The 16983-nt window shown below is 38.9% G+C and overlaps 1 protein-coding gene across 5 annotated transcripts in view; it reads right to left on the reverse strand.

The window, feature by feature from the left end:
* Window positions 1-341: 341 nt before the first annotated feature.
* Window positions 342-16983, reverse strand: part of ZFAND6 (zinc finger AN1-type containing 6) — a 38602-nt gene continuing 21960 nt past the window's right edge. For 4 of the 5 annotated variants that reach the window (XM_075506201.1, XM_075506202.1, XM_075506203.1 and 1 more), the window contains 5 exons: window positions 12795-12964; window positions 11440-11551; window positions 9150-9250; window positions 1897-2010; window positions 342-1298 (listed from right to left, as the gene is read on the reverse strand). In XM_075506201.1, coding sequence (XP_075362316.1) covers window positions 1150-1298; window positions 1897-2010; window positions 9150-9250; window positions 11440-11551; window positions 12795-12945 — 627 coding nt within the window. In that variant the 5' untranslated portion in view covers window positions 12946-12964 and the 3' untranslated portion in view covers window positions 342-1149. Of the gene's footprint in view, window positions 1299-1380; window positions 1709-1896; window positions 2011-9149; window positions 9251-11439; window positions 11552-12794; window positions 12965-16983 lie in introns of all 5 variants that reach the window. The other variant, XR_012776270.1, reaches the window with a different exon arrangement.

Raw genomic sequence — 16983 nt, forward strand, 5'->3', positions numbered from 1 at the left:
CAGAATCACAGGCATGGATCCACAGCCTAGTCACTGGCCACATCTGTTTTACCTGTAGGACTGCCCCCATTGTCACAAATGACCCCAGCTCCCACACGAGTAACACGCTGCACAGGAAGCACAGAGAACTCCCTGTGCAGAATGTATCAATGCACAAGGTAGAAAGCTTCTGGAAATTGTAGTCTGATAGTTATAGGTGAAAAGGTAAAAAAAACCTCCAAAGTTAGCTAGCACTGGGATATGGACAGTCTCTGTGGACAAATACACTGTAAGTAAAGGAACCACCCAATGGAAGGTCCCAATGAAAATAAAGCAAGAGAAATCCAAATTACAGACACCAGTGACAGCCATAGGGGCTCCGATTTTTTTTAAATTTTATTTAATCAAAGTTAAGACGTGGATAAACATAAATACAGCACAGATACTTCAGATCATTCTTCATATTTGTGTACAGACAGACTGATGGATGTAATCCCAATGAAACCTGCAGTCAATGAAGTGCATACAGCCTTCCCCCCACACACACAAAAACAAAACCCAATTTTAAAAAAAAAACCACACAGACAATCTCAGCACACACTCATTACAAATGATTCATACATAAATAGGTAGAGGGTGCAAACAAGCTAATATGCGAACATGTATAACCTCTCGTTAATGGGAAAAAAAAAAACAGAAGCAGCCATAATGATTAAAATACATTCAGTTACTGATAACTAGTTGTGCCATACAAGGCATTATCAAAAAAAGGAAATTGTGCTGCAGAGAAAAGCTATATACAACAAGAAAATAAACTGCAAAGTTAACGCATGCATGTTTTATCCTGGAAAAGCACAGCCCTCCAATATTTTCTCCACGTTTGTTATAAAAGCCCTCTGCACTCAACTAAAATTAAAATGATCTTAAAGGATAATACTTGTAAAGTTTACTTAAGTCTTCAGCCACAGAAAACTGCAATGAAAATAAATGTTCAGAGTCATTTTCAAAACAAAAAACAAAAACAAAAAATCTATTCATCTGATGACATGCATGATTAAAAGGTCTAGGCAAGATACACTGCTCTACATTCCTGATGACTAAGGAAAAAAGCTCAAGTCAATTTAATCTGCAGATGGTCAGAGGATTTTGTATTCCAGCAGAAGCAGCAGTTCAGATCTTCTGGATCTTTTCCCCAACAACTACAGGATTCTCTTTTCTGATTTTCTCAGCAGCATCGGCTTTGTAATTGTAAGAGCAACTGTGTACATCTGAATAACGGTGCATACCACAGTAAACATTTCCACACCGACACTCAAACCCTGTGGACAGAAATATTAGCTTAGACATTTCAACATTCTTAATTATACTCATTTGTTTTAAATCCTGAATGTGTTCACTCACTAGCAATAAATCTCAGTCACCAGTGTCAATCAGCCAAAGAGCCTCTGCTGCAGAAAGCATAAGAATCACAAATAATACATTTTTAAGCAATTACAGTAAGATTCGACTTGACCATTCCTTCCTACCACATTATACACTAGCACAACACATTCCTAGAGACTTCCTGCTCTTTGTCTTTATGAATCTTCACCCCGCAGAACTCAAGTTTTCTTAGGCCCTTTCACTGCACCACTGCAAAGCTGGCTAGTGAACAGCAGCAACTCCTCAGCTAAGCAGACTTCCAAAGGGAAGTATTTGGAATTATGAATTTCACTTAAAAGACAGGAAGCTGAAAAACAAAATAATACATGAATGACTAAATCTAGTAAGAGCCAAGCTGAAAGCACCTTTGGCCAAGTTTTATTTCATGTCAACAACATTGAGATGACCGTGCCCCATTTTCCCCCTTAAGAGAAGGGCCTTTCAAAGATACGAAGCCTAAACAAGGCTAAGAACAGTGAAATCAGAATTTCTTACCGGTAAGTCCAACCTTCTTCCTGCACATGAAACAACGATTCTTTTTCTGTTTTGGTTTGTCAAGCGACTTGTCTTGTTCTTCAGGTGTAGGCTCTGCGTTCTCTGACACTGAAGCTAACATTAAAAAAGTTAATAAGAACAATGGAAAAAAATGCCTGTCTCTCTCCCCTTCCTCTGTTTAAGTCATATGATAATCTAAAGCCCATGTTGTAAATCTAGGTTCTGGGATTAGCCATTTTGCTGCACCTTCCATGTCTGAAGTGTAATGGACTCTCAGTAGTGGTACTGGAATTCCCTCCTTCTAGACCTTCAATCTCATTTAATTAGAGAATTCACTGAATGCTCATACAAAGTTCAGAGTACAAAAACACCATAAAGAAACAGAATAATCAAAAATTAGGTTTAAGAGTAAGTTTCAGTGCTGTCAGATTTGGGAAGAGAGTCCAACACCAAGTGTTTCCCCACCAGTGTTACTAGTCCAGTTCCTAAAATCTGTTTGTAAGAAGCATTGTATTTATTAGGATCAGATGAGTAAAACACTCCCCTTCAAATACTGAATCAACATTATTTTTGCTGAAGGCTGCAGTACTGAGGCCACACAAAATGCAGTGTTTCAGAACAATCTCTACCACTGTTACGCTGCTGTTCTTGCACACCTGGAAAAAGCCTACACAGGCGCTAGTCACTACCTGGGGTGAGACACCAGTAACTCAAGATACACAGTCTTACAGGGAGGAAGTACACTATCCTGAAACCTAGAAGGAAGCAGGCAAATACCTCATTTTTAAAGACACTTTTACTAATACAACTTTCAACCTACTTTAATATTCTCTCCCATCTGAACAAGACAGGTTACAGGTTGTGTGGGAGAACATAAACAAGTAATAGTAGTATTTGCCTGACCCAAGTAAAAATAGAAATTGGCTGGTTTTCCTCAAGTATTTGCACATTCCTTACATTACAAAACAGAAATAGAAACCAAAAAAACCCAACTTCATTTCATGAAGGGCTAAGAGCCAATTTCTGCCTACCAGCCATTGCTGGATGACAGCAGGACAAGTCTCCAGCGAGTAAGGTACACAGAAGCTGGGAGTATTTGCAGCAAAGAGGCAAAGAAGGAAAGCAAGCTCCAGCTGGGAGGAGTGTCAATGGAAGCAGAGCTAGGACCAATGCTGTAAAGGGAATACAACAGCAAGCCCAGACATTTGTCAGGAAAAAAGCTGCAGGCATCTTTGTGCAGCTGGACTTTTGTTAGGTGGAGTTCTGTGATGCAGTTCTGTGCTAGTTCTATGCCAGCTGACTGCTATTCTGCATGACAATTCTGGCGGGGTTTTCTCCTGTGCTGCTACTCCGATGATTTTTTTTTTTTTTTTAAAGGAAAGGGCACCTTCCACTGTTGCAAGGTATCAAAACATTGTAGTCTGTACCAAGCAATATCAATGGGTATCAAAATACCTGACCACCAGCAAACACTTTGCCCAAGTGGACAGAATATTCCAAAGGTTAATCTAGCGAAGATAGACTGTTATACATGGTTTATTAAATCCTTTAAAAATCACCATCTATGTAACATGCAGAGCTTTTCTTTGTCCTGAAATTTGTAAGAATTGATAGTTTGCAAAAAAAGGTTCAATGGCTTTAAATGGCTGTTAAAGGGCACATTTCTGAGTGGACAGATAATATCCAAAGGTTTGCAAGATAAGAGTCAAAAGCAGTAAGGATTAAAAGGTGCAAGATAAGTATCAGAAGTGGTAAGACTTACTCAAATGAACTCTTGCAGTGTTATACAGAACAGACATTGCAGTGTTTATTAATTCATTAAGAAAGCTTCATGCCATGAATTAGCATTTAGCAGCTAACATTCTCGAGTCTGCATTTCCTGTTGTAGCAAAATCCAGTTACTTCAATGTAAGTTTTACTAAAAGCCTCAGTAACTATTAGCCAAATTTAGGAAAAACTGGCACTGTTCCCCGCATAACAAGGCTCTCTAATACATACATACTTACATTTTCTTTGTGCATACGGCTCTCACATTAAAAAGGTTTAAAAATATTTAAGGGCTGCTGCTCACTGTAGAACTGAGTGGGAAGATTCTTCTACTGCTGCCACGAGTCACTTTGTATCTACTGTAGTAACCATAAATTTAGATCTCAATTTGCTTTTGCACAGAAGCCAGAGATTTGATTCAAAATCCTCTATGATGATCATGAATATCCCAACCACTAAGCCACCTTTAGATGAGAAAGTGCCAGTGTTTAGTGCTCTGTCTATAAGCTAGCTGTGATGAAGGCAATAGAAAAAAGCCAGGTAAAACGCAATACCACCCAACTTGGAGCTCACAGGAAACATGTTGCAGCCACTCCCAGCTGCTGTACTTTGTCTGGATTCCAGGATGCTGCTGCCTGCTTTGCTTGAACCAATTCCCTCCCTTCCCCCAGCCCCAGTTCTGGCCTTTAGCTGGAGAACAGAAGCACTGGCAGCACCAGTACAAGCTGCCAACTAACCAAAAAGGAATAAAGCATGAACGCACACTCATTTTTCTGGAGCTGACAAGTTGGGCTGGCCGCTAGAAGTTCCCTGTTGTACAGAGCATGTTCTTAGCTGATCAAAACAAGCAGAGTCTGGATTTCCTCCTAAAGGCAGAAGCTTTTGCTACTGCTTTGCTTGTGACAACCCTGCTTGAACTTCAGTGTACTCCAACTGACTGTGAAACCAGCACCCGTGAGATAAAGCACACTCCAGTCCTTGCATCCCTGCAGGCACAACACAGAACTCCATGCACTTGCTCCAAGACTCCTGACACCTCATCTGTTCTCTCCTCTCTCCCTACTCTGGACATTTTACATTTATTGCCCCTGTATTACCAGGCAGAGCTTCTCAAAGAAAAAGGTTCCTCATTCCTACAGGAAGAGTATTAACAGCCACCTTTACCTCTTAAGTGCATCTGACCAGACCTAGAAAGAATACCCACTCCTCCAGAGGAATGAAATACGAAGTTATTCCTAAACAGAAGATCCCTACTTCCTAACATTGTACCACTAAGCTGAAGTCATCAGCCTAAAATACACTGTTTCAGCGTTACGAAGAGGCAAATTAAGTAAATAAAGCCACACTTACCTACAGATTTTAGATTTAAATCTTTCTTGTGTTTCCTCTCTCCCTGGAGCATTCATCCAGTAAATCAGGATATCCTACATTATTTTCTACACTTGTAACATAACCATACTCTTACCTCTGAGCCCCTGGTACTGTCACAAAAATCTGAAGTATCCATCAATTCCTTTCCAGTTCTGTCTGCTGAGCTAGCCCTGATAAGGTCCACTGAAGTTGATGCTATTAGTTCAACAGCATTCACCTTAGGTCCAGGTTATCACCATGTAAGATTCAGTAGCAACTTAATTGTTTTAATATCAATTTTTTTTTAACTTAGTCAGCAATGACTGAATTTTTAAACTGTTTTACCTCACAAAAATCCTAGATGAGTGCAAAACCAGGTGACTTCACTGAAAAGAACAGACATGCACCTTTTAGCCAGTTAGTTAGCTAAATCTTAGTTAGTATTTTGATTTTTCAGAATACTAACCACACCGTATTACACAACTGATTGCATTTTGCAATGCTAATATATAGACCTCTCGAATTTAGCAGTGAGTTCAAAAATCAGAGCGGCTGTTTTGGTTCTCCACAGTTTTCAGCCTCAAAGTGGCTAAAAGCTCACCCGTTAATATGATTTAGCCCTATGTTCTTGAGTTGCAAGAGCTCCATAACATATGTGGTAGAGTGCTCCTGCCTTCCATGACAAGTTTCATTTACCTTTAAAAACCTCCCTGAAATACAAAGCATGAATCCTAACTTGGATGGTTTTAAACTCATTAATCCTGGAGAAGTGAAGTGCCTCTTTACCCGCTTGCAGGCTTGCCAGGAGGCAGCCCTGTTAATCCCCTGGCTAACAAATAAGGAGTCCTTACTGACTAATCCTAACAGGGCCATAATGTCGCCCAAAAGGTACAACAGTCCATGATGCAATCTAAAATGAGTTGGAGAGATGCTCAAAAATAGAAGAAAGCTGCTACAAAAGCTGCATTGTACCTTAATGCATTTCATTTTAGGTCATTGTTAACAATATTTCAATGTATTTAAGAATGTTAAACTTGAAAAAAATAGTATCTATTAGCCACTACCTAATGCCTGGGCTTTTTGCAGTGTTCAGTACCTACAAGCATTATGACAGTCACTAAATGTAAAATCTAGATTTATTAATATATTCTATAGTTTTTCCTCTATTTCTTTTGCAATGCATAAATCCAATGAAGACAAACAAATCTGAACTGCTCTTTGGGATTTTTATCCCTTTGTAGTTTTAGCCTGTCTGCAAACAGCGAGGACTGTGTGCACGCAGCTCAAGTCCCATTTATCTGTCTGCTTTAAAAAGTAATAGTAATCCAAGAAAGCCTAACTATTCGTCCAATCTTTCATTCATTGTTACTGTAGCCTAGTAAATTTTGTTAAACAGCAAGTTAAGGGGACCTCAACTACATACCGCTACAACAGACTAACTTACTATATAAATAGCATAAAACAATTTGCTCCAGAACAGACATTCCAATGAAGCAAGATTTTTATCAGAATAAATACTGAACAAATGATCAAAGCAGACATAATTTCTTTTCTTCCCCTACATCAACAGAAGTAGCACTATAAGCTCTTCAGTCTGAGAAGAACTCCCACAGTTTTGTGACTTTTTTCTTTTTAAATGCTGCAAAGCCAGACAATACTAAATAACTGATTCACACATTTCTATTACATTCTTGTCAGCAGCCTAAGATTCAAATTCTGAACGATGGGGGGAAAAAACAAAACAAAAAACTTTAGGATGCACAATTGTGACAACAATTCAATAAAATCCACTTAGCATCCATTATAAGCTGCTTTCTTTACAAACTTACACTTTTGAAGCAAAATACTTTAAAACTGGAAACACTACATTTCCTATGATTTTCAGTTAAGGGGTAGCACAGAAGCAACTCTGCAGAAAATGAGGCTGACCCTGCCACAGCAAGTTATAAATAGGGATTGTAATTTAGAACTGCAATTACATGGTGGTGGTGTTCTTAGTTTAGAAATCACTATGGTGCAAAAAAAAAAAAAAAAAAAAAAGGACACAGGACACAGCTCAGTACTCTAAACACCTGATATAGACTGATCCTTGAAATACATGCTGTAAAATGTGAATATGCCCCCGAAATCAAAGCTTCTAGTTGAGAAACTCATCTTTCTCTTACAGAGAATTAGCTTTAGAGGTAGAGAATTAGAAGGAGCATAAATTTATCCAAATGGGTAAAAAGAGAGACATTCCTCTGAAAACTTGCTGGGAAAAGTCTTTTCACAGGCCCAAGTCACCTCACAGTACAAGCATCAAAGATTATTTTAAAATAAAGCACTCCCCTGGCCTCCCAGTGAAAAGACAGTAGATGCTGCAAACATAGAGTTTCAACTTGCAGCTAAGCCAAGCAAGTAAGGTACATATGTAAACAGACAGACTAATTCAGGCACTGAATGGAAGATGAAGAATCATGAGACTAACAGGAAGAAGAAAAAAAAAAAAGACAGGGTAGTAGGAAGATCAGCTTACAGAAGTTGCCTTTATATTCTCTGATATATGCTACATCCATATCAGTGTAAGCTTGCAGTGCAATATTCATGTGCCCGACTAAGGCATTCTACTTCTGAGGTTCCCAGAAAGGGATGTACCTGCACAAGAGCTGGGTTACAGCTGGCATGCAGTACATCCCAGGTTCCCCATACTGCAGAACAGAGATGAAAGTAGAGCCATATGTGTATTACTCACAGGTGTATCAACTAAAAATCTAAGCTTGCAAACCTGCCTCTGCTGTGAAAATATATAGAACTTAAACATAAGCCTTTTCAGCACTTGCTCTTCTCTCAAGCTGGGTAAGGCCAGACATCATTGATCAGTATTAAGAGCACGCCTTATGTGCATTGTCAAAACTGAGGTAACAAGAGCTCTCAGCTCCAGAAAAACTAAACAGCAGGTATGAGAACATATGTCTGGAATCTATCTTTAAGACTAAATGTGTTTTTAATAATTGACATCTCAAAGACTAGTACAAAATGGCATTAGCATTAAAACCTTTTCTCTGAGTTTTACAGCTACTGTTTGTGTGACCAAGGAGGTGGCCTTACTCAGCGCAGTAGCTGAATGACTCTTCTATTTCACCCTTCAGAAAGGGAGAGCTCAGGTTTAGAAGAGCCTCTGAAAAGCAGAGCTTTTATACCAGAGGTACAATGAAAGAACTTCTATTTAGCATCTTTAAGTGGAATTACATGTTGTATCTGTGGAAAACCCAAACTCCTATGTTTAGGCTAGTCTACAGAAACATAACTCTACCCACTAAAGCCTTAGCTGTGTCAGCAGAAGTAAAGGCAGAATACTTACTGACTTACCTTTAAATACCTTTTATAATGTCTACGGATTGCAAGTCTGAGCAAATTTTGTTTACTATCTGGCATTTTTGCCTTTTCCTAAGAAATACTATTAAAAACTCTTTAGTTTTAAGCTCTGCAAGCCTGCAGATAAAAAAAAAAAAGAGGGGGAAAAAAAAACCACCACCACGTTACATTGTACCAGCAATAAGGATTTTAGGCCAATATAGTTAAAATAGCCCACCTGCTCAGCCATTTTCCTTCAAGCAACCGGAGTTTGTAGTTTGGTAATTTTATATTTGATAAAGTGAATTTCAGTGGGTCAAAATATTACATCACTACAGTTCATAGGTGAAAGGTTCCTTTATAGGTGTTTCATGTTTATACAAGATACTAACACTGTTCTTATAATAGCTATGTCATAACACTCTTTATCACAAATATGCTCATAAACTTTGGTAATATTTGCTGCAAATGACTACTCTGAGAAGTAACAGATACTCAAAACTCTACTTACATGCAATAGCTGTGGCATAAAGACAGAACAGTAGACTGATTTACAATGTGCATTTCCAACCCCAATTAACACACTTGTTACAGCAGATACTGAAATTGCCAGTTAAACATAAAAAGTTTTCAGTTTAAGACTTGCCTTTTAAGAAAAGGAATTTTATCCTTATTTTGCCTTCTGATTTCACAGAATACCTGGGTTTAAGAATAAGCCATCTCTTGAACAGGAATATATTAAGAACAGTCAAGATTTTAAAAGCATTATTCATAAATTCTGTCTCTGAAAACTAGGCACCAACCTTGCAAATCTTCTGTCTCAGGTACTGTTTTGTCCACAGCTGTACTATCCGGTTGGGATGATGCTACAGATTCTGTTAAAAGTGACTGACTTGACACAGGGCTGGGGGACAAAAAAAAGTTATGATTTTTGTGAGGCATATCCATGTCCTATAAAGCATTCCTGAAAGAAATACATTAGAGTACATCTTGGTGGAAAGGGCATGCCAAAACTTTTCACTCTGAAGTTGTTTCCGTAATCATTTAAAAACGCCACAGTGTCTAAGAATACTGGACAATCTGAATTGAGGAAAAAGTTAAACGTTTTTGCATTCATATTGAATGCAATAAACCAGCTCAACTATAAAAAGGGGAAAAAAAATATTTTGGGGTAGTTTGGCATACCATCCTTCCACACAGAAGCAACAATGCAACATTCAATATGCAAGGATTTTTATAACATAAGTCAGCAAGATAATTGTAGAGGAGCTACATTTGGTGTTCTAGTGATATGAACAAGAAAATTGCAGCATGTCAATGTTTCCAGTAATAAAGCATCTGCAGCTGTACACAGAACCCCTCAGATTTTTGCAGTATAGTGGTGCTGGCCAAACTTCCCAACCCTGTCAGCCATACTGCTAAAAATCACATAATGGCTGAAAACTCACAGATTAATACCCTGGACAGTTATGGGAGAGATATTTGATACTAGCAGTCACTTGCAGCCAAACTGCTCACCCAGCAGCTCTACTATGAAACAAGACACAGCTGAAGTCCCAAGCAAGAGGTAGCACTACCCTGTTTGCCCAATTTGTTTCTCCCTTTCCACTGAAGGATTTACTCTGAATCCAAGAAATTGGATTATCCAGCAGCCCATGAACCAGCAAAGCCCTACCAGTAGCCCATGACACAACCAGGGCATTGGAGTTGCAATTTTAATTGCCAAGAATTGCACGTAGGTCTTGAACTGCAGGTTTGGTCACCTACAAAAGGACATTGTCAGTTTAGTAGACGTTTCCTTAGAGTATCATAACTCTGAGGTATTACCAGAGACTGAAGTTGAATCCCTGCTTTTATTTTGGAAAAAAGAAAAAGTGACACTGATTTTTTTGACGTGCAAATCTAAAAGCAACCATCCACTCATTTCTCCTGTAACCAGTAATCAAGCTAGTGATCAGAGATATTTTTTTCTCTTTCATGGTATTATAATAAGTTGTGTGAGAAAACAAACCCAAGGCACTGTAATTGGTTCACCTCTGTGCACTGACCTGGATGAATTTTTTTTTTTTTTTTTTTTAAACACACATACACACACACACCAAAAGAGTTGTATCAGGGTAAAATATCTATTTTCTACCCCAATTAGAAATTCCAGAATGGGAAGACCAAATATAGCATCAAGCATGGCACCTAGCTCTCAGTTCATATGCAGTATCCAAGCATGAGATAACACCTCCTATAAAAAGCTAAGGAGCATAAAACACAGTCTGAACAGAATCAGCCAACAATAACTGATGAAATCACCCTCAGCCTGTGTTTTACTACATTTGGATTTTTAAAGGAAATTTGGAATGACTATTACTGCAAGTTAGCTTCCACAGTATAGCACACTAACATTTTTCACTCAAAAAATTTCCAAAGTACTTAAGTCGCTGTTGGTTGTGTCATTCTAAACTGAAATGCAGCCACTAAATATAAACAAATATTTAGCTTTTACAAATGGAGAGCACTTAGTAAGTCTGAGTGATTTACAAGAGGACGTTATGTCTCCTCGAATAATCCAGTTGGAAATTACTTGTTTAATAAGAAATCAGTTCAGCAGCACAACTTGTACTAAGATTCAGATATCTTTCCCCTGTTCTAGTACGCTCCACTTTTCTCAAAGCAACTAGTTTGTTAACATGTTATCATACATTTATTTATGAGCGTGCTAGTAAACAACTTTTTGCCATTTTACAAAATCCTCACATTTCTAAGATGGAAAGAGCTCTCCTTTGGTAAATGTACAACCAACTGCACATTGTGGAGTCAGAAGACTAGCCAGACAAATCTCTGTAGAATAGTATGAAGCTGGCAATGCTCCTATTTGAGGCTAAATTCTAAAGAGAAATTTGCATTTGAATGCAAGATGTAGCTAACAGATCAGCTACTATTTACTTTGAGGTCCCATGCTTTAAAGTTAGCAGTTAAATCTTACACGTTTTCCTAATCCAGGCCCTAGTATTTAATTATGCAGTATCAGTACACTTCATTTAATCATCTTGATACAGATTTTTACATAAAAACACAGAACAACAGACAGAAGCAGCTTACCTTGGCTGCATAGATGGAGTCGATGTAGAATCTAAAGTTGACTGAGTTTCCTGGGAGCTGCCTTCTGTGCACTGAACCGGTAAGGACTCAGTTATACTACTGACAGAAGTTGCTGGAAGGAAGACACTAATGTAAAATGCGTTACACTACTTCCTGGGATTACAAAAGTTATACAGTGCAATTATTCTTCGACCCGCGTGACACCAACAGGAAAGTAATTGAATCTCAGCCTATATCGTAGTGAAACACAATTTTACAAGAAGTAATTATGTTTGGCCATATTTTGATCACGTTCCAGCCCCAGGCCCCCAGAAGTTACACAGCACAAAATTTTGAAGCTGGAGCTTTAAAATAGTTACTATTTTCTGCTAATGAAAGCATCTACAAACAGCTTTCTCAGCATAAACTGCAGTATTCTGACATAAGTTTGCGTTTTCTTTAAAAAACCAAGATGGATCTGCGAGAAACAGTAGCGTAGCATCCTAATGCCAACTTAGGATCCACTTTTATGTTGTAGAACCTAGATACCCAGATTTCAATGGAAGCTATTGCTTCAATTTTAAAAGTCAAGTTTAATATTAAAGTCAAGGAGGGAAATCTTCAAGAGTGCACCATGAGAATCCTTGCTGTCAGTATTCAGCCAAGCCAGAAGAGACATTTTAGAAGCTCCAGGAAAGCACTCCCTAACCCTCTTCCCCCAGCAAAATATGCTGAAGTTGAAAACATCAGAGTGAACAGAGCAGAGAAAGGGTTCCTCTTTCTGAGGGCAATTAATTCCCATTAATTTAAAGGGGGAAGAGCCCTCTAGCTTTTTCTAGAGAGTGAATGTAGGAAGACAGCACTTATTTCAATGGGAAATCTGCTTTGTAGGAAACACCATAGTACAGGGGGCACTGGGCCAAAAAGAACAAAAAGTATCTCTATCTGAAGTTAGGAGAAACTATTCTTCAAAAGTGTCTGCAGGTTAATCTTTCAGCATCAGGCTGCAGAAATTAAATACCTGTATTTTAAATGCTTTTCACAAACATTCTCCAAGCTAAATGTTATCTCCACTGTCAGTAATTTTGGGAAAAATATGTTGGTATAGTATTTTTTCTGCATTTTTATATCTTCAAATTGGAAACACTCAGATTAATACAAGAGGTATTAGCAAGAGTCTACTTCTGAGCAGATTAATCACAGCACGATTATATTATGAGCATTTTATCCAAGCTCATTCCATAAGGTAAGATACTTTACTAAAATGGTTTGCACTAATGCTCCTATCATTTTAGTACTTGGACACGATCAGGAAGCAAGTTGCTGTCTACTGTCATTTTGAGTTGTTCAAACAGACTTATGTTAGCGTCACTTACCAGGAGGGCTAATTCTACCATTACTGTTCTGCCTTTGAAGATGTTCTTTGTAGCACACGGAACACATGCCATTTGTACGAGGATTCCCATAAAATCCGCAACCAGTGGAACAAAGCATAGGCACTTGGCTACGGTTAGTTTCTTGAGCCATTTTCCTTTCTTCTATAAACCTGAAATTGATACATGCAACCCAGTATTTAGAGGCCTGAGAAAACCCTTATTTTACAGTTGACATTTGAAAATCTGGAGTTTTCTATAGCTCAGCAACAAGATCTTCTAGAAAAGATGCCTTGTGGATAAGTCAATGCCCTTTCCTAAAAAGTCTATAAAGTCTGCCCAATAATACAAAATAGTCATATGTATGCTTTGCATGACCCATACGTACAGATCCTTCCAGCCCCACCATTTTATGGTCAATATACAGCCCACAAAGAAAAGTCATTTTAGAAAATATTGAAACTATTACTGCTTCTAGCAGTAAGTTAAGGGGAGGCAGGGGAGGGGGACACCTATGCTGAACTCTTCATGAAACTTGAACACCTGATACTGTGAATGAGAACTATAAAATGAAAGACAAGCATGCTAACATATGCTTACTTACTGCATAATAATTATCATCAACAATAGTCACATGAATTCCCCAGTTACTCTTTAGTCACTGCGTCATTAGTGAAGGACAACACAACTACTTACCACAAAACCTGTATTATGATTTTTCACATGCAAAAACAAAACCACCCTTTCAGTCAAAAATATTATACTAGGTACACATACCTCCCATATATTAATTTTGTGCTAAAATATACTAAAAATGAGAAATAAGAGATAAATATCGAGGCAACTTACATAACATCCTTAGATTTAGTTTTCATAAACACTGTACAATTTGTATTTTTTTTTGTCCCTGGCTTGTAAAGATCTGTAAACCTTCTTAATACAAGAAAATTACAATAAATGACCATTTTCAACAGTGTTCTGAGCCTCCTAGTCATTCTCAAATGGTCTAACTTGTAAATCAGTTATTCACATCTGTCACTCAGTGAGACAAAATTAATTTTCCATTTTTTGCCCCCCTCCATAAATATATACTTGCCCTTTTTTGTGTCAGTTTTGAAAGGAAAAAAAATCTTCTCATTAAGAAACTGAGTATCTCAAGGTATCAATTATTTCATTCAAGGTCAACTTAGGTCTACCATTTTATACTTCCTGATTAAAAGTTAGGCTGAAGCATGGATAATTTTAATTCTTGCAAGTCAAACCAAAGATAAGCAATATTACTGGAAAAAAAAAAAAACAAACCAAACAACAACCCAAAAATCAATCTTTCAAGCAATATCAGTATATATTTCAAAAGCAAAGCAAAGAAAATCCAGAGGGGAAGGGATTTCAAGACACTTGAATATTTCACCAATTGTCAAGTTATAAAACTAGATTAAACCACAGTAAGAAGTACACCAGGATAAAAACATTTCCTTTTACATAAGATGTGTTTGAAGCCAAACAAGTTTCCCATTATTTTGTTTTTAGACAACTATCCTCATCTCCTCTTACACCCACATCCATTGCATTTTGTTTTTATTTCCCCAAAGCATATGAAATTGATACCTCAAAAGCAAACCTCTGGGTTACAAAGCTAACAGAAACACAGAAACAACAGTCAAGTCTTCTGTTCACAGCAGTAAGGTACTCTAAGGATGAGAAAGCGTTCAAGATGGGAGACAAGGAAGATGTACAGGCAGCAAGACAAAAAAAAATTTCTGATAGTATCTTATTCAGCTTCAACCTGCAGTTAAGCTTATTTCAGCTGTTTGACTGCACTCCCCCACCCCAATATAGAAGCATTTGCTTTCGACATACAAAGCCCCCATTGACTCAAACGACAGCTAAATTTGATTTTGCTGAAGTACTGTACTTGTAGCTGAAAGAGCACTTTCATTCCTGCCTTTCTCCAGACAGCCCTTTAGAATGAAACTGCAAGTAGCGCATGTGGGAATTCAATTCTTACACCGGGCCCAACATTCAGCGAAGCCATTTCAGGAGAGCGTAAATGAACACGAGTTTTCTGCGCTTTGGTAACTCAAACCAATTTAAAGATGAAACCTTACACAAGTCACTCTTGACATAGAACGTTTAAGATTGAAAAACTAATTAAAAAAACACTTTGGACAGAATATTTCAAGGGCTAATAGAGATTCAATGTCACAATACAAGCATTAATCCTTCTAATTTTAGACAGCAGCACATTAAAAGAATACTACCACACTAACTTTGAAAATTCACCATGATTGCCTTTCTGTTCAATAGTCAGCTTCAAGGAGCACATAGGAACTCAATAACAGTACCAGTTACTGCTAATTTTCTTATTCCCCAACACAACCATTGCTGAAGGGACCAGGTGCTAGTGCAATCACAGCATAACAATTTCTAACATGGACATAAAAAAAAAGTCTGCTCCAATTCAATAAACAAATTGTGAAAGGTGTACAAAGATGCCCAGAAGAAAAACAGGAAAAGCTGGACTGAGTTCCAGCTAAGCCAGTTCCCGAGTTCATTAACCAGTGGATCCTGCCACCAGCCAAAGCACAAGCCACTGGCATGAGGCTCCAGAACACTTAAATCTCCAAGGGGAAGTGCCAAAGATTCTTCTGAACAGTTTTAATAAAAGCCACAGGAAGCGCAAGATCCTTCATCGGTTGCTAATATTTGGGGAATAAAATGGAGAAGAGATAGGATCAAACTGATGCAATGTCATGGAGTCAAATGAGAAGGAAGTTGAACCAATACAATAGCTTGTTGCATTCAGAAGGGGGCAATCACATGCAATCCCCCACACCAGCTCCAGTGCTCAGCTGGACCCTCACTGACCCAGTTAGCTCCCTGAGCCACTGCAAAAAAACACCAGGAAAAAAGGGCCATCACCACCATAGAAAGTTTTCTGACAGTTCAGTGAGCTCAATCAGTTCACACACAAAAAAAAACCCAACAAAAAGAAAAAAGCGCAAGACAGGGGAAAACTCTGGAACTGATGTGAGGGATTACATGTGACCAGGAGGGACAACACACATTTTAGCAGCCTGTATGCTACTGAGATGGTTGAACTGATCTATCAGAACCCTAAAGCCACAGAATGCCAAACCAGTATAATAAGCTCCTGCTCCCCAGCTTCTCACTCCCTCTCCCATGCTGTTCCCTCCCTCTCAGCACTCACATGCACCAAAATGAATCAAGGATGTGATCAAACTTAGAAAGCCAACCACTCCATCTTTTGCCAATTAGTTTTAACATAGACCATCTTCCGAGCTTGTGTTTGTCACGTGTGCTGTTTGGGCATGAGAGAGGGTCTAGCCAAAGACACGTGTGGAACCACTTGTTTCAGCAGCAGAGCAGGGAGCAGGCTTAAAGCATTAGGAGAACGAGCCACTAGCCAAAACCAGGCATTGAAAATATAAGGGAAGAGAGATCCAAGTGCTAGCAGTTCCTGCCGCTGCACTTCAGACATGCCTCTCCTGTACACATCCACTCCTGCACAAGGGTGAAGGCAAAGATGACACAGCAGTGTGCCTTGGGGACTTTTCTTCCTCACCGCTCGGGCAGGAGTCAAACAGCTGCAAGCAGAGCAGCCAGACTGTCCTCATCTCAGCAAACGTGAACAGCAAGAGATCACTGAACAGATGTTTTGGGGGGAGGGAAGACCTCCCCTCACCCCAGTTCTTGGCTCAGCTTCAGATGATTTTTGTTCCAAAACTGTCCATAATTCCTCATGCAGGAAGATCCATAGTATTGTCGAGCCCAACCACCACATAAGCCAGTAACGGTGGGCTGTCACTGAAATTGCAGCCTTGGAAGCACTGTGAAAGAGGTGAGCCTGCTCCCACAGCCCTGGCCCCTGCTGCACACCCCCACCCCTTCCTTGAGTCAGAACAGTTCATCCATCTGATGGAAAAAACAGGAGTATTTATTCTGGTGGACTGGAGAGCTTGCTGATCTGACAGAAGATCAACTCTAGAGAACTGACATGCAGCGCAAAGGAAGTGACAAGGCTAAAAATAGGATGACCTTCTTTAGGGGCAGCTAGCCCTTGCTGAGCATCAGGCCTACTGTAAAATATATCCCAAGTGCATACCCTATCCGTAGTTTCAAAACTGGTCTCCTAGCTTGGCTTCAGTACAAAACTTGAAGGAACTTCATA

Source organism: Mycteria americana, chromosome 6 (assembly GCF_035582795.1).
Source record: "Mycteria americana isolate JAX WOST 10 ecotype Jacksonville Zoo and Gardens chromosome 6, USCA_MyAme_1.0, whole genome shotgun sequence".
Classification (NCBI taxonomy): domain Eukaryota; kingdom Metazoa; phylum Chordata; class Aves; order Ciconiiformes; family Ciconiidae; genus Mycteria; species Mycteria americana.